This window comes from Amaranthus tricolor, chromosome 1 (genome assembly GCF_026212465.1).
Source record: "Amaranthus tricolor cultivar Red isolate AtriRed21 chromosome 1, ASM2621246v1, whole genome shotgun sequence".
Lineage (NCBI taxonomy): Eukaryota > Viridiplantae > Streptophyta > Magnoliopsida > Caryophyllales > Amaranthaceae > Amaranthus > Amaranthus tricolor.
The window spans coordinates 479,419-496,612 of NC_080047.1; the positions used below are offsets into that span (position 1 = coordinate 479,419).

Here is a 17,194-nt window from a genome sequence, read left to right on the forward strand (position 1 = left end):
TGTATTTGTAGGACGTATGTATTTCGGTTATGAACCCGGAATATTTAATTTTCGTTATGACTTGAAAAAAATTAAAGACTTTTGAAGGTGAAAAATGTTCAGCATTTGTAAAAGCACACAATTATCTTCAAATTTGGAGTGAATCATTAACCTCCTAATCAATTCATTAAAAACTCAAAACATCACTCTATCTCCTACCCTTAAGATCCCATTTTAACCCACTTTAAAATTCGTAAAAAGTCAAATGGAACTCTTTGGCTGAATTGGAGGGAGTATATTGCAATCCAATTGATATAATAAAACATTTTTGCTAATTTTACTTTGTTTAAATTTTTTTTTCCTATTTTATTATTATTTATTTTCCTATTTTAGGGGATAATGATAATATTATCAGAAGCTTAAATGCTTAAGTATAAATCAACCTTTACAGTTTACACAAAGCTACACAACAGAAGTAGGCGTTTATTTAGAAATTATTTCTCAAAGCTTCCGAAAAAAAATTCCGTTGCCGGGAATCGAACCCGGGTCTCCTGGGTGAAAGCCAGACATCCTAACCGCTGGACGACAACGGAACGTTGATATAAATGTGAATCAAGTTATCTAAAATTAATTAGGTCCGGATATACTTGGGTATGAGCTTAGACTTAACTTTGTCCATTTGAGAAAATTGGTAGGGCTGGCAAAAGTTAACCCGGTCTGCTAACCCGACCTAAACCTAACCTGAAATAAGTGGGTTTGAGTTTAGACTTTTGACCCAATTAATTAAATGGGTCGACCCGACCTAATCTGTTTATTAAATGCGTTAGGTTCAGGTTAAAATTTTAAACCTGAAAAAAACCTATATAACCCATTTAATTAAATGTGTTAATTTTGAGTTAAATCAATAAGTATACGCTAAATTTAGTTCATTTAATATTTTCTTATTTTTAATAGTAAGTACAAAATAAACAACAAAAAAACATAAAGTTAAAATTAAAGCCTAAAAAATTAGATTTAATCAACGTTAAAAACCTTAAAACGAAAACCAAAAAATTATAAACGGGTTAAGTTGGTCGAAATCAGGTCAACCTGATCTGTTGCAGGTCGGGTCAAGGTTGTGATTTTCGACCCAATTAACTAAATGGGTTGGGTTCGAATCAAGGATTTTCTGACCTGTTTATATATGACCCAAACTTAAACCCAACTCAACTTGATCTGTTTAAAAGGCCTAACAATTAATTCTTGTGTCAATTGGTAAAATAAAACTTTCCTATATAAAAATATTGATTTCGATTGTTATTATTTCTTCCAATACACCATGTATTCAAAAAAACTTTGTCCACTTAGACACAATCATTAGATATTTTCACTTTTATAAAATAAATTAAATTACATTTCTAATATTACTATTGTTGATTTTAGTAATTTCACATTTTCTCTTTAATCTTTCGTATTTATTTAATCAATATTTTCATTAACTTTAAATTTTGTGTAATGTTATACCAAGAGTTAATAATAACTTAACATTACTTTCTTATAAAGGAAAAATTATTGTGAATAATTCAATTTATTTTCAATTAGTTGCTAATAATCTTACCTTTTGAAAACTTTTTTAATAATCCAACATTTGTTTTCAGTTTGTTGCCAATAAATCATTCAAAAGATGACCAGTTATATCAGGGCACCTCTCATCTTCTTCCATCTTTATAATAATCCAATATATTTCTCATTACTTGCCAATAATCCCACCTTTAAATTTTTTTAATAATCCATTCTTTGCTTTCAGTTTGTTGCCAATAGACCCTTCAAGAAGCTATTATTTCCTTTGCTTTTAGTTTGTTGCCAATAGACCCTTTAAAAAGCTAAATGAAATTGCTATTAAATCTCAAGCTTATGAAGTTGATCATTGCATAAATAGTAAGTGTCTTTACATACATATGAAACATTTCCCATCATCCGACCTGCAGACCCACATCCTAAATGGCTAGTTAATTTTTTTAAAATAGTATAACTCGGGTCAGGTACCTGACCTGCCTTAACCAGGCTGGGTCATGGGCCACAAAATACAATCGGTTACCCACCGACCCGTTATGTATTATCTTTATTAAGTTGAAATTTACACGTAAAAATTTTATAATCAATATAATTATAAAGAAATTAATAATAGTCGTATGTTTTTCGCTTTCCTTCAAAGTATACTATCCCTTCAAAATCAGTGACAAAGAGAAATTGAGTATTTTAAAAATTGTGGATTTTTTAATAATAATTGAAGAGAAAATGTGTTAAAGAAATTCAAAGAGACTTAACATGTATGGATGAGATATGTTGAATTATGATAAACTAGTGGCAAAGAGAAATTGAGTACTTAGTTTCTTGAAGGGTCCATGAGCAACAAAATGAAAACGAAGGTTGGATTATTGAACAAAAATTCAAAAGGTGAGATTATTGGCAAGTAATGGAAAATAGGTTGAATTATTATAAAGAAGGAAAAGATGAGAGGTAACCTGATATATTGAGAGGTAACCTAATATAACATGTCATATTCTAAAGGATCCATTTACAACAAACTGAAAGCAAAGTTTGAATTATTAAAAATTCTTCAAGAGATACGATTATTGGTAGGTAATTGAAATTAAGTTAGATTATTTACAATAATTTTTCCTTTTATAAAATATCTGATAGACAAACAGAATAAAATTTCTTTAAACAAGCATTCAACAAAAGAAAAATCATTCAATGCTATAGAAGTAGCCAACTGATTGGTTATATTAGATAGGTTAAAATTTAATTTGATTAATTGAGAAATCGAGCATAATTCAACTCCGTCGTCTAGAAAAATTTGATAAAGAAATTAAATTAGATTGTCAAAACGTTTACGTACACATAAAAATTGAAATTTACCTGATTTGAAATATCATATCCAAAATTTATTCACATGTCCAAATGTACAATTCTAATCCTAAACTAACTTTAATCATAAATGAATGATCAATTCTTTATTAAGGGAGTTTCACCGTGAGACGAATTAATAAATTAGAATTTAATGAAAAAAATATTATTTTTATTTAATTAGCTGCTATGTAAGTTCAACTTTGAACTGCTTATCTCATACAAGACTTCCTGTAAATAGAAAACATATAAAAAGTTGGTCTAAGAAAAAATTAACAAAATTACAATATACTCAAACCCAAATGAGTTTGATTTTTAGTTGACTGAAGTTAAGGTCAACTCTTAACTCGATTTTAAGTCAACCGAATCCGGCACCTTTGTGTAGAAATGATTCAACCCAAGATCAATACTTCAAAAAATTTCTCGTACATGTAAAACTTTTTCCAAGAACAACCTAAATTTAATTTTTGCTAACTTCTTCTCTCCCTCAATCTACTTTATAAACCTAAAAAACCTTGAACTTTTTAACCCGGAAAATCTGAATTGCTTATTTGTTCATAGCACTATTAACATGACCGGGGCGGTATCCGGGCCCATCTCTCTTGAGGTTTTACTATCCGAACCCAAAACAAGAGTGAATTATAAGATTGCTTTAACAGCTCCCAACGGCTAGTTTTCGTTATCAGATCTCAGACGCTTTTTTTTCGAAAAAAAAAATATATTTTTCTTTATTCAGGTAGTTTGTTCAAAACCCACAATCTAACGCTCTTCATTCTTAAACTACTTTCCAGTTTCCTGCTACATCCTCTTTCTTAAATCCCCTATTTTACTCGGTCGATAAATCAACGTTCCTCAAAAAAATTTAATCCTTTCCCAATCCCACGTATTTGTTGAAAATATGGAAGAGAAATTTCAGCTGGTTTCATCAACGGAATTTGAAGAAGAAGAATTTTATGAGGAAATCGAAGCTCCAAAGTTCGTCGATTTTACACTCCCAGATCATTTTTGTCCTGATGATCGATTTTGGTTCTGTTCTCGAGTTGGTATGTTCTTTTTTCTCTCTCCAAAATTTAAAGGAATTTGGATTGTTTTGAAACTGAAATTGTACTGTATGAGCGAATTTCATGATAATAATGGAATACATCTCAAATCTCAATTATGCTGTTTAAATTCATGGGTTTTTTTTTTGTATTATAACTGAATCAGTGCCGAAACTATTCCTGTATTGACCTCCTTTAAAAAGAAATTATCAGCGCAAGCATGAGGATGACTTCAAGATATGAGCTGATATTTTAATTTTTTTCTAGGTTAAATTGAAGTAAATCTATGACTATTAACAAAATACATCATAGTTATGATTGTGCATTTCTGGTTTTGGATTTGAAGCAAATTTAGCACCTTGCAATATTTGTGTACTTCAACTTCATTTAAAGAAATGATTGTTATAGGATGTGATCGAAGACATGAAAAAGAAATGGATTCTGAAGCCATTAACAAGAATTTCGTGCTTCGGGTTAGATTTTGATTTCCATACTCAAAGATACATCTGTATTTTATGATATATAAGGTGATTTTGGCTTAACTAAAGTCATTGGATTTTGCAGGTAATGGCTGCTAGGAGTCCTAATGTACTGTTTCAACGAGCAATCACCCGAAAACCTCTAAGGTATTCATCAAATCTCTAATGTAAGTTTCACTTTTGTTAATGATGAATTGAATTTAAAGTTTGTTATCTGTTTTTCAGTGATTATAAGAAATGCCCAGTTTCGGCCCCTCCGAAATCTTCAAAATCCAGGCTACCAAGGTTAGCAATAGTATCTTCTTCAATCTCTAAGAAGCTCTTTCATAATGACAAAAAAGGCAAACAAAAACTCCCTGCTTCAACTCCTAATGTTAGGGTGAAGCATGTTGCAGCCAAGTATATGACTTCTCCTAGGATGAAAAAGGGTAGTTCTCCTAAAGGTAATGCCTTTCGAAGTGTTCGGAACGCGAAGAAATCGAGCATTTCATTGCCTAAAAGTAAGGTGATGGCAAAGGCTTTGGTGTTCAACTCACCAAAGAAAGCAGCTCTAGGGAAGAAGAATACGTTAATGTGTAAACAATCCAAGGATTGCACAAGTGAAAGAAAGAAGTTGAGTACCCCTATAACTAAGCTGTGTGAAGGGGTTAAAAACTTGCAGATAAATACACAAAAAAAGGGGGTGATTCAAAAGAAGCTGCCTTTCGATGGCTCGAGAGAAAAACCAAGTTCCTACATGGCACAAACGCGAGAGAATGAAGCCAAATCTTCTAGAAGTGTAAAGAGTAAAACCAAATTGAATCACAAGAAGCTTTATGATAAGCTCTCGGATGACTCGAGTGATATGGAAATAGATGAGAAGTCAAGGCCTGGAGAAACTTCATCTTCGGAGAGGCCTACGACAGGTTGTGAAACTTTTGTGGTACTGTCTGCAATTTCTCAGAAGAGTGAAATCGATTCAGGTCTAGATTCTGACAGCAAGATTTCAGTAGAAGAGAATTTCATGGCGATTCCAGAATCAAATGAGGCAGAACAACACAAAGACGTGATTGAAGATGATGTAAAAAATCAGAATCCAGATAGTGAAATGAATTCAGGTTCGGAACCTGTCAGTAAAGTTTCGGCAGAAGAGAATACTACGGTAATCCAAGAACTTTATGCGGATGAAAAGGAAAACGGCAATACCATTGCTGCAGTCCTTAAAAATAAGAATTCAAGAAAACGTGAACAAAAGGACAACGATGAGAAAGAAAATGTTCGGAACACAGATAATATCAGGTGTGCGCCACTGCTATAATCTACAAATTTGGTTTTTCCTATTACAAGTATATCATTGCAACAATCATTTTCGTGATCGTATTTTCAGGAATTTGAATAGTAACAGCAAGAATCGTACACCTATGGAACCTAAGGTAATAATCACTACTTCAAACACAATGTGTACACTATTTACATTGTATGAAAGGGAATATGCAAGTTTCTGTTCTTTTTCTGACATGAACTTATGGATATGATATAGGTCAATACAAAGCAATTTCAACAAAAACAGGACAAGATTTTGAAAGAAAACTGTCCAGCAAGAAGTGGTACACAAACATTGAAGAATAGGAAACTCAAGCCGACGAATCCTAAACCTTTCAGGCTGCGCACTGATGTGAGTACAATCTTTAGACTTTACCCAACTTACGAGAGCTCGCTTCTTTTGATGGTTCAAAATCTCATTGGAATCGCTTTGATTCAGGAAAGAGGAGTTTTAAAAGAGGCAACTCTAGAGAGAAAAGCTACTTATTTCGAAAACTCATCTCATACAAGCGAAAATTCACAGGTGAACTTTTACAATCAGTCATTGCATATGAAGTTTGTTGTTAATTAAGGATTTACAGTTAAAAGTCTTAACGATAGACATGTTAACATCAATGATTCTTACTTTCATCAGGGCACGGGAAATGGGGTAAGCGAGAACAAAACAAAGGGAAGCAAGAAAGATGAGAGCACAGGGTTCAAAAAGGAACAACCTGTAAGTCGAAACCCTGTTTATTACCACTGAAATAGTGATTTCTGTAGATAGTTTCTTCAAAGAGTTTTTCTCTTAAGCAGGCATTTGCAAGACCAATACGAAGCAGATACAAGACCTTAAAAGAAGTAGAACCGAAATCAGAGAAGAGTTCTGGGAAAACCAAATCTTCTATCTTGCAGAAGAAATTAAAAGTGCCTACGAGGTTAGCAGAATTCACAATGCAGTAAATTCTATCATAATAAGTAGTTTATAAGTGTGAGTGTGTAACAACACTGGATTTATCTGCAGGGAAATTGTATCTGGTGAAAAACCTCGGGGACTTGAGGTAACGGAGAAAACTGAAGCAACTGTATCAAAACGAAAGAAACCCAGGAAACAAGGAAAAGATACTGTTGATTCAGCAAACAAAGCTTCAGTAGCTCCGAAATCAGCAGCACAGGGAAAAACTGTAACTACCTCGAGAGAGCCAAGATTTCACAGTTTGCATAAACCCAAAAGCTGCACAGCTAATAAACCTTACGGATATGAAGTTTTTTGAGTGTATAGATACAGTTTTGGTTCTTCAATTATTTGATTCTTTCCTTTTATTTTTTGGTAATTTGGTTCAATTATTTCATTGAATATCTTTTTGTCGATAAGATTTCAGTGAATGTATCTTCATTGTGTTAAGTGTGTTCGGTTGTGCTTGATTAAGTAAGCATTTTATTTTACTCCTGTGCTCAACGAAAAAGAACTAATTTATTAGTCTCGTATTTTTTTTTTGTATTCGGTAATAAGAAAGAGGAGCAGAGCCCCCTGTATGTAGTGAGAATCGAAATTCTATCATAACCAAAACGTTAATTTTAACTATTTATCAAGTCAACCCATGATTCTCTTAAACCTGTTGTTCGACGTTTATTTCGAAATGAATTCAGACGAAAAGTTTAACATAACACACATCAAATATGCATGCTAAAGTTCTCACTCTGCTTCTACCTTTGCATCTGTTATCTGATTAAATCAGTGAAAAACATTGCACATACTTATTCTGAAAAAATTCTTCCAGATATCATAATGCTTACTATTTGCCTAGGTAATAGTTTTTGAGCTTCTCATTTGCAGCAACAAGTTCAGCAGATATTCCAGATTCATTGGCAGAATGGCCTGCATTAGGAACCACCTACAACAAAAGCACAAATGATTTAATGAGCTTTCTTTTAGTATAGTTCATTATAATCCAAACCAAAAACCTATATATATATGGTTTCATCGAGTACGAACATGTTCTGGAATCATCAAATACCAATATTCCATTACTGAATCAGTAATTGGCTCACGGGATTTGAAGTGTAGATGCACGGAATCTTACCGTTATAACAACAAGGAGGTTGGTTTCAATTGACCCTTGATTGAAAAATGATTACTAAACATAAGAAAGGAGTGAATATGATTTTACGAGCAATTTTACTAAAGCGAATTTTTAATCCGAAAACAAAAAAATATAAAGTTTTAGATCCATCAAAAATAAACAAGTGGAATATAAAACGTCATATTAAATAGAAATCATCAACGTACAACTTATTTATTACTTGATCAAGGGGAATTACAACCAATGATTAACCTAGTTTGATGTACAGAAGACTTCATCGAGTCCTCGACTTATCTTAAATGTGGGAAGGCAGACCTAGCTGCCTTTCACCGCCTATAATATAATGCATTTAGCTACAGCAGAAGGGTAAATGGCATAAACATATATTACCTTAAATTCAGCTTCTGGCCACGCTTTATGGAGATCCCATGCTGACATTATGGGGCAAACAACATCATATCTACCCTGCAAAATCAGCAATTACACATCAATTCCATGACTTTACAAGGTAGATTCTTATGTTTTTATTTTTCTTGTTTTATGTTTAGTATTCCCAGTCACGGTGATGAGAAAAAAGCTTCCATTCAAGAGTGGAGTTACTCGTTACTCGATAAATGATCATATGTATCCAATGCAAATTGTAAATCATACAATAATAGTGAATATAAGCATAGGATAAGTAGACAACATTTCTAGCCATTCAAAAAGTAGGTAACCTGCAAACTTCCTGGTTACCCGCCAAGGTTTACAATCAACATAAACCAGGCAGCTCTAAGAAGTCCGTTTGACATCTTGGCTACTCTAAGGTTGTCGCCTATCGGCATAAAACCTTACCCTTGTAATGTGATATTAACATAATGTGATCATGAATCTATCAAGAATATATTAAACGATGCACATTAAAGGGTCTAGTTAAAAAAAGGTCCATTAATATATTGCTCATTTGTTCTTGATCAATCCTTTACTACAAATAACTAATTATGACTGACCGAGTGTCGGGATTTCCACTCCCTGGGAATGGGATACCCCAGAACATCGGGATCCCAGACACTTGGCTACCTACATCTTCAGGTAGCCAATTTTTATCCTTGAACACAAAATAACTTTCAAGTTTAAGTATGTCATTTCAAAAAATAACACTGCCTTTTCACGTTCTACAAAATTTTTAATTTTCATTTGATCTACCAGCATTAGCAAATTAGAGATGAAGAATATACCTGCACGATAGTACACTTAATGTGCCTTATTTTGTCGATGTTATCAAGAAGGAAGGAATCAGAAGAAAAGAAACCTTTATTCACAAAGTAATGGTTTTCTACACGAGCGAAGGCCTGAAAAAGAAAACAATACGTTAATCACAACTTCAAGAAAAAAACCCACAAAAGGATATGCATATTCACAGAACTTGCTTCAAAATGAGGAGGGATCCACATAGAAGGCAAAAAATTACTTGATCCAAAACCCAATGTCCGAAATCCAAACTTGTATTATAAGTTAATATACCACCAATGCAAATAAAAAGCTGATAGAATCCAATTTGCAAACACAGGAATCACAAACTTACTAGTGAAAAATCATCATCATCCCCTCGCTTAATGTTTTCTTCACTAGGAATAAGATGGGCTGTCATCATTTCCCATGTCGTCCATGCTTTTGCAGCTGCTAGCTAAGTAAACATAGGAAGATCTGATTATTATTGATAAAAATCAGCATAAAAAAGAGCAAAAGGAAAAGGTTCAGAACTCTACAATAAGCTCAAAAGAGATGCACCAAAGAGAAGGAAGACAGACCACTATGTCCCACAACAAACAAGATAAATTTGCAGAAAGCATGTCATTCGTAAGTGAAAAACTCGTAAGACAGCCAGCAAGCAAACATCCAAATAACTTACCTTCTCTTTGTCTTTCAACCTACATGGTATGAATGCCTCAAAAAAGTCTCGACATAAAAAGCTCATTTTACACGCAACTGTAGAGAAGGTGTGCCTAGTTTGGGAACAAAAAGCCATACAAAGGAGAAGTGTGCCTAGTTTGGGAACAAAAATTTGAAACATTTCATGGGCCATTTCAAGCAAGCCATATACAATTCAGAGAAAAGGGTTAATCTTATTTGGAGCTAAGAGTTCTAAACAAAATAGAATATATAATGCATCAAGCCTTCGACCTACATGATTCTTATAGATCGTTCTATTAATATGCAGCATCCAGATTGGTTCACACTTCACAGACAGACAAACTGTCACAAGTTCACATCAAAAAGGAACAAAGACCAAAGCAGGACAAAGTAACCTGTGTTTCTTTATCATCCGAGTTTAATCTCTTGTGGTAGGCATCAACAAAACATCCCCTTTCATTTTCATGAATTAGATCTCTAAATGACTCCCAAGCTGTATTGAAGGAGAAAAGATAAAAAAAAAAAATTAACAAGTTAAGAGTAACGAAAAGAATATCAAAATTTGTGCTTTAAAGAAATTGCGATCCATATACAACATTTCATCACCCCAAATCCCAATGCCATTAAATGGCTCCCATCTAAGCAGATTTGGGAAGCGAATGTACGCAAGTTAGCCCTTGTAAAAACAAAGGTGTTGTTTTCAATTGACCCTTGATAGGAAACAAAGAAGTGCACAGATGTTTTCATGTACAAAATTTGCCCCCAATGGAAAGATATTTAATATGTATATAAATATCTGAATAACAAAAGAACCTACCATCAGGAAATATAGCAGCAGCACCCCCTTCATAGAACCAATCAATCTCTTTTTTGCGCAAAAGGAAGATCCCCCTAAGGACTAGACCGGTGACCTTAAAAAAATTAACCAAATCTTCTCAGTAAGTTAAGGCTAAAGAATAAGCTTTCGGATTCACAATAAACGAGAAAATGAAAGCTGAGTGCTGACCTTGTCGGGGTGTGACTGACTGTATGCAAGAGCCAATGTACTTCCCCATGAGCCACCAAACACCTGCACATTGGGAAGAATCAACATCACATAGACGCATAATAACCCATAAACTAATGAAGATCAAAAATTAAGAAAGTAAACCTGCCATTCAGGAACTTCCAAATGCTCTCGAAGCTTTTCTATATCTGCAACGAGATCCCATGTTGTATTCTCCTCCAGACAAGCATGGGGAGTACTCTTACCAGATCCTCTCTGCAAAGATAAGGAGAGAAGCCGCATTTACACAAATGTGAAAAAGTAATTTCAGTGTTACAAAGTCAACTATAGTTGCTAACCTGATCAAAGAGAATGATTCTGTAAAAATCGGGGTCAAAGAATTTTCTATTACTTGGTGAAGTTCCACCGCCTGGTCCACCATGAAGAAAGACAACTGGCTGCAAACAAAAAGTTTCGAACTTTAAATGCAAAGAGCACAACGAAGTAGCAGGAATACAAGATGCGGGAACTACAGCTCTGACAAACCGGATTTTGTCAACAGCTGAAATTTGAATAGAGAACCTTATATCCAAGAATATGTTCTATAATATAAAATATTTTCTTTCCCTTCGATTTCTAAATTGGCAAACATTGAAACAATACACCCTAAGTCGTACAAATTGCTGAAGTAGAACCCTCAACAAGACGTATGAAGTATAAATCAAAGCAACTCAAAAATTACCCACCCATCTAACCAGCTACAGTAACACCATGTAACTGAATTCTATAGCATCTCAATCTCACACACCAAAATTCATGTCTTAATTTGTTGTCACCTTAATTTAAGCCAAAAAACTGATACAAAATTGGATGTCTAAATTCAAATTCTATAATTATGAGTTAAAAGTAGTGCAACTAAAGTCACTTTGATCACATCTAAGACTTCAATTTCTATCAGTCTGACATTGTCTTCAGACTTTTTTTTTTTTTTTTACATTTTATCTTTGCTGTAAAGATAAACTAAAACTTACATTCCGATAAATGAACATGACAAGAAATTGAGGATCTTGCCAGAGAAGAAGATCGAATGATCCTCATGGATAAACAAACACAATAAACAAAATTCAAAATATTTCCGTAGTGATCTACTTATTTTGACATATTTGAAAGAGAAGATAAAGCATCTTATAATCCCATCATGTTTCTTAAACAAGTTGTACACTTGCCATCAATCCTACTCCATTCCGTTCAATGCTATTCCTTCAAAACTAACCTACAAAGGTGAAACATATAATGTGATCCACAAACAAATCCCATTTGGTTCTACACTAACTATCCAATTCACTAATATTAATAAAATTTACATCGAAACGAATCAAACATGTTAAATTTGCAGTTTAAATAGTGACAAAAACCAAATGAGGTAGGCACACAGAAAAATAGAGGGAGGCAGAGAGCACTTTTACTAGATTTATAAACTAGTTGTTGAATCCAAATGCAAACCATGATTTAACTAACACAAGACAAGTCAAAATTTAGTTTAATAACATACATTCCCAAAGCAAGCAATTGGTTTTGGTATAGCAAAAACACTAAAGAAGACTCAACATCAGAAAAAGAAATAGGCAACACAAAGCAGCAATCTTTACACCAAATTGAACCATTAAAAACAAATTTGATCACAATTTCAACTAAAACATCACTAGACTATACATCACACAATATCAAAAAACATACAAATGAGTTACTCACATGCCCATTTGGATTCCCAGATTGCTCCCAATAAAGAGTGTGAATATCTGAAACCTTCAAGAACCCAGAACTATAAGGTTCTATAAGAGGATACAGATTTGTATTCACTTCACATACTTCTTCCTTGCCCTCCGATGCCATTTCTAACTGCTTTTCAATACTAGGAACACAATTTCTCACTTGAAACCTAAGTTTTCTTCTTTGTTCTGCACAGATAAATATAAATTACATAAATGTAGCCCAAACCCATTTCAGTAATCAATTAAATACAACTACCCACATCAAAATTACAATTCAAAAGATACAACTTTTTTCAGTGTCAGCTTTCTTTTTTTGTGCATGAAAAGTTCAAAAGATAATTACTTTAACTAAACAAAACCCCTTTTTAGTAACCAATCAAATACAAATATGAAATACCCAGATCAAAATTAACATAGAAAAAGTGAAGACCTGGCAAGGAGAAATTGTGTTGAGTGGAAAAAGAATAGGATTTTAATAAAGGGGGTAAAGAAAAAAGAGGCAAAGTTTTAGAAGGAAGAAAAAACTTTGCCCCAAACGTCATCATCCTAATCACAATAATTCTTATTGAACATAGTAAATTTCAGTATTACCTGTATATATTTAACCAAATTGAGGATTTTACAAGAAAATAACCCAAGTAATCAAACTGTTAGTTGCTCTTTCTGTGTCTTCTATCCGGTCTTCAGATGTTCAGACTGAATACTCATTTCCCTTGGGCCTTGAGCCTTGACAGTTGACAGAGAACTTATATAATCTCTTAATACTGAAAATTTGAAATCTTTAAATCAAAACATTAAAAAAAAAAAAGAATGATGTAATTCAACTTTCAAACTTATTTCAAAAGTAAGTATGAAATTTTTAAATTTGAGGTTTTGGGTCAAAAAAGAAAAAATAGTTGTTCGTAGTTAGTAACTGCGAAAAGCTATTTGACCTGTTTTCACCTGTTCTAACTGCGAACAGCATGCTCCACAAAAATAGGTCAAAATAGTTGTTCGCAGTTACTAACTGCGAACAGCTATTTTGTTTTCTTTGACCTGACTGCGAAAAGCCCCAAACCTCAAATTTGAAAATTTCGCGTTTACTTTTGGATTAAGTTTGAAAGTTAGATTATTTGGTTCATTTTTTTGATTTTTTGACTTAAAGATTTCAAGTTTTCCTTAATATTTTGATTTCAGCCGCGGCCCACGGGCCACCTCCCATTCCTCATAAATTTATTTGAGTCGAGTTAGTGATAATGTTAACAATTTTATTCTTGAACGTGATCCTCACCAAGTGGGTAAAAGTCGTTCTCGTCAGGGGGAATATAATAATGAAGTATCATTTTTGAGTGACTTATTTATTGCGGCAGCAAATGCACTACTATAAGAACTCGATCATAGATTTAATGAAAATATGATTGATCTTCTAATTCTTAGTACACTTTTAGATCCTAAAGATTCTTTCAAGTCTTTTGATATTGACAAAATATGCAATTTGGCAAACAAATATATACCGAAGACTTCTCCGATCAAGAAAACTTCAACTTCGGTATGAATTGCAACATTTTCACGTCGATGTTTGTCAGCATATGCAATTTGAAAAGCCCTCAACCTTGGCATTATTATGTCAAAATTGACAGAAATAGGAAAATAAATAAAGTTTCCACTTGTTGATAAATTAATCCGATACCTTTTACATATCCCTGTTTTTACGGCAACATGTGAGCGTGTATTTTCCGCAATGATCATTGTTAAGATTAAGCTAAGGACAAAATGGAAGATGATTTTCTAATAGATGTTCTAGTACTATCTATAGATAGGGAATTAGTTGATGTTTAGTGTAGATTTTATTATTGATGATTTTGCTCTAATAAAATCCCGAAGAGAGATTCAATTAACTATACATGTTAGAACTTTAACTTTATTTAATATATTTATAACTATTGTATTATTATTGGGCCCCCTATTATAAAAGCCTTGCTTCGCCCGTACTTTATATATTTGTCATGTCTTGCTATTTGTCTTATCTATAATATTTTTTGTGCTTTTATTTTCACTTGGAAGTCTTTCTTGGGTCAAGGGTGCATGTCTCCAATTGGAACCTCCTTATTTCGGTATATTTTACCTTCTTTTATCTTTTTTCAAACCCTAATCATAATATATGCGAAAGATATCAATTTTGTATCTAAAAAAATTATATCAAATTTAGTTTTATATAAAAATTATACACTTACGTTATAATTTATAGTGTGGCCACAGTGAGACAATATAATAATAATAATAATTGAAAGTTCTGAAATGCGACTAGTACTATTGCCTTCTATAAATTAATGGTAACAAGTAAATAGCAAGCCATTATACTCTGATTAGTCAAAGAGATGTAATTAATAGTATAAATGAGCAAATATTAAGGTGTTTGATTTTATTAATAATTAATTAATCTAGAAATCTGAAGTAGAGTTGCATATTAAATTTCCATGACAGAATGACTACCACTCTTGAGTCTTGACTTATAAGCTTAATGCGTTGATTTCTATTCTGTATCACAAAATTTTGTTTGAATGTTTACTTGGACTTCATGTGTGAAGACCGTATCTCAAGTCTTCATTCATCGTATATCCTAATTCCTATCCACTGTATTCTACTCTTGAGTCGGCCTATATTAACTCTTCTCACTGTCAGATTATATTAAGTTATTTCACTGTGAGACGATCTTAATACAAAATATATCTTTATATTATAATTTACAATAAACTAACCTTAAATTACCTTTAAAAATTAACTTAAAATTGATTAATCATCGCCTTTTGTATATGTAAAATATTTATCACAAGTAATTTTGGTACAAAACCGTTTGGGAAGATTAAATTAGTGCTAATCTGGGATGAATTATTAAGATTAGTTAGTAATCTGGCAACATTCATTTGGGAGGATTGAAAAGACATTGAACGTATGTTGTAATATTAGTGCATAGGAAAGTCACGTGCGATTGGATGACACTTATCAATCATAGAAAAACATTATAGGCTAGTGGCACATGTGTTGATAGAAGAAGCAAATAATGCCATGAAAAATAAAGGAAAAATCGCAAAAGTAAAGAGGAACTTGAAACGTCCAAGACAACTATAGTGGCATGCAAGGGAATTTCGGAGATTGATAAAATAACTGAAGAATGTTTTACATGCACAATCATAGGCTATAAATACTCACCAAGGAACACATAAATGAGGTAATTAATTTCTACTATTAAGAAAGAAACACAAAGAATTCAAAGTAATTTATTATTGAGGAGTTTAATACCACTGATTTTCAAGGATCCACCATTGATTTTCAAAAGAATATTAATAGCATAATCACAAATCTAAAAATAATTACAATTGTTTTGATCAATCTTCAAAAGAACATTTGTCATATATTAAATACTAAGACCTCACGTCTAAATAAGTCCTAAGCAGTAATCCACCTTATAGCCATTGTGCTCTTGGAAGGACTTATTAGGCAATTTGTCTTAAACTGATGCTGACTTGGGCGTCGAAGTGGGTCCCTGGAAAAACATTTCGGGCCCTGCTAACCCCTTGTTGCATTTTACAGGAACAACCATCTTCTAAAACGATCTTACTACATAGCTTAGTAAGATAGTAAAGACAGACTTCCACCAGCACTTAATCTTTAATTAATCACAAATCAGGAGACTAAATTTGTAATTAATTGTCCTACAAAATCATACAGGAACACCTTCATATCCCATCATCATTCTCTAAATAATGTACTAGGAGTCTTGTTTTAATTGGGATAATTACAAATATTTTAAGTAAGATTTTCGGATTCGATTTTAATTTCACTCTCATTAGCCAATTTTGTAATAAAAAAAGGGAAAAGTGCCAAAAAGTACTTAATAAAATTTTTTTTTTCAAAAAAATACCTAATATTTTTTTTTCCAAAACATACCTAATAAAAAATTTTCTTTTCAAAAGAGTACCAAGTAACAGTTGGGGTTAAGTTTTCCATTATCTTTTTTGCCCATCTTTAAAAAGAATACCTAATAAAATTTTTCTTTTCAAAAGAGTACCTAATAAAGTCTTCTTGTAATGGTCAAGCCCTCCACAGTTCCCACACTTGTTTTGCTTGAAGTGCGATTCAACAAAATTCTTGTTCTTCTTCTTTCCATCTCTACCCTCATCAAACTCGGGCTTTCACTTGTTTTTTGTAGGTCTTCTTGGCATATTGCTAAAAGGTGGAGGAAGAGGCTTATCTAATTGAGAAGTTGGCCAATGCCTGTGACTATATGATGTTGTGTTTGTATTGGATAATTATGTTGTGTTTTTGGTACTCTTTTAAAAAGAAAAATTTTATTAGGTACTTTTTAAAAATGGGCAAAAAAGATAACGGAAAACTTAACCCCAACCGTTACTTGGTACTTTTTTGAAAAGAAAATTTTTTATTAAGTATGTTTTGGAAAAAAAAGATTTATTAGGTACTTTTTGACATTTTTCCCTAAAGAAATTAATGTGTTTGTAATACCCAAATTTCTTTCCTTCCTTTATGGTTTTAGTTTTGTTAAGGAGTCGAAAATTCACGAATGTTGATTGAGTTAGTTTTATTTTCCAAGTCAATAGGTCAATACACACTACTTTGGTGAGCAAATGTTGACTAAAACTATCTAGATGATTAAGATTGAGAAGATGTTCCATCTCCCATCAATACTATGCAAACATGTTTTTCCCTGTTTTTTTTTTTTATTTTATCAATTTGGTGTTGATATTTAGGTTCTTGATGATGGACTCAAGAAACCAACTCAACCAAAAACTTATGT

At 32.7% G+C, this 17,194-nt stretch overlaps 2 protein-coding genes and 1 non-coding gene across 7 annotated transcripts; 1 reads left to right on the top strand and 2 right to left on the bottom strand.

The window, feature by feature from the left end:
* Positions 1–500: 500 nt before the first annotated feature.
* Positions 501–572, bottom strand: TRNAE-UUC (transfer RNA glutamic acid (anticodon UUC)). Its single transcript has one exon. It is a non-coding gene; the product is annotated as a tRNA-Glu (tRNA).
* A 2,757-nt stretch (positions 573–3,329) lies between these two features.
* LOC130820142 (uncharacterized) lies at positions 3,330–7,114 on the top strand. 4 transcript variants are annotated; one of them, XM_057685426.1, is made up of 11 exons: positions 3,332–3,911; positions 4,317–4,381; positions 4,473–4,534; positions 4,613–4,672; positions 4,766–5,665; positions 5,754–5,799; positions 5,907–6,041; positions 6,129–6,212; positions 6,324–6,404; positions 6,485–6,606; positions 6,693–7,114. In XM_057685426.1, exons 1-11 carry the CDS (start codon positions 3,767–3,769, stop codon positions 6,940–6,942), a joined length of 1,950 nt encoding a protein of 649 aa, XP_057541409.1. In that variant the 5' UTR covers positions 3,332–3,766; the 3' UTR covers positions 6,943–7,114. The 4 variants fall into 4 exon arrangements, with proteins under 4 accessions (XP_057541402.1, XP_057541385.1, XP_057541409.1 ...); XM_057685419.1 differs by having other exon boundaries at positions 3,330–3,911; positions 5,907–6,212; XM_057685411.1 differs by having other exon boundaries at positions 4,613–5,665.
* A 159-nt stretch (positions 7,115–7,273) lies between these two features.
* On the bottom strand, positions 7,274–13,129 carry LOC130820165 (proline iminopeptidase). 2 transcript variants are annotated; one of them, XM_057685441.1, is made up of 11 exons: positions 12,994–13,129; positions 12,383–12,588; positions 10,990–11,088; positions 10,796–10,906; positions 10,652–10,714; positions 10,463–10,556; positions 10,041–10,138; positions 9,317–9,418; positions 8,970–9,083; positions 8,143–8,217; positions 7,274–7,563 (listed from the first exon to the last, which is right to left on the bottom strand). In XM_057685441.1, the coding sequence occupies exons 2-11, from the start codon at positions 12,521–12,523 to the stop codon at positions 7,465–7,467; spliced, it is 996 nt and encodes a 331-aa protein (XP_057541424.1). In that variant the 5' UTR covers positions 12,524–12,588; positions 12,994–13,129; the 3' UTR covers positions 7,274–7,464. The 2 variants fall into 2 exon arrangements, with proteins under 2 accessions (XP_057541424.1, XP_057541417.1); XM_057685434.1 differs by lacking the exon at positions 12,994–13,129 and adding an exon at positions 12,833–12,977.
* Positions 13,130–17,194: the final 4,065 nt, after the last annotated feature.

Excerpts from the sequence above, each read along its gene's own strand:
- LOC130820142 (XM_057685402.1), top strand. The coding sequence starts at position 3,767 with ATGGAAGAGAAATTTCAGCTGGTTTCATCAACGGAATTTGAAGAAGAA. Across the intron at positions 4,382-4,472 it reads ACAAGAATTTCGTGCTTCGG|GTAATGGCTGCTAGGAGTCC; the intron begins GTTAGATTTTGA and ends TGGATTTTGCAG. Across the intron at positions 5,666-5,753 it reads CGGAACACAGATAATATCAG|GAATTTGAATAGTAACAGCA; the intron begins GTGTGCGCCACT and ends TCGTATTTTCAG.
- LOC130820165 (XM_057685434.1), bottom strand. The coding sequence starts at position 12,947 with ATGATGACGTTTGGGGCAAAGTTTTTTCTTCCTTCTAAAACTTTGCCT. Across the intron at positions 10,715-10,795 it reads TGGAAGTTCCTGAATGGCAG|GTGTTTGGTGGCTCATGGGG; the intron begins GTTTACTTTCTT and ends CCCAATGTGCAG. Across the intron at positions 9,084-9,316 it reads ATGATGATGATTTTTCACTA|GCCTTCGCTCGTGTAGAAAA; the intron begins GTAAGTTTGTGA and ends TTTCTTTTTCAG.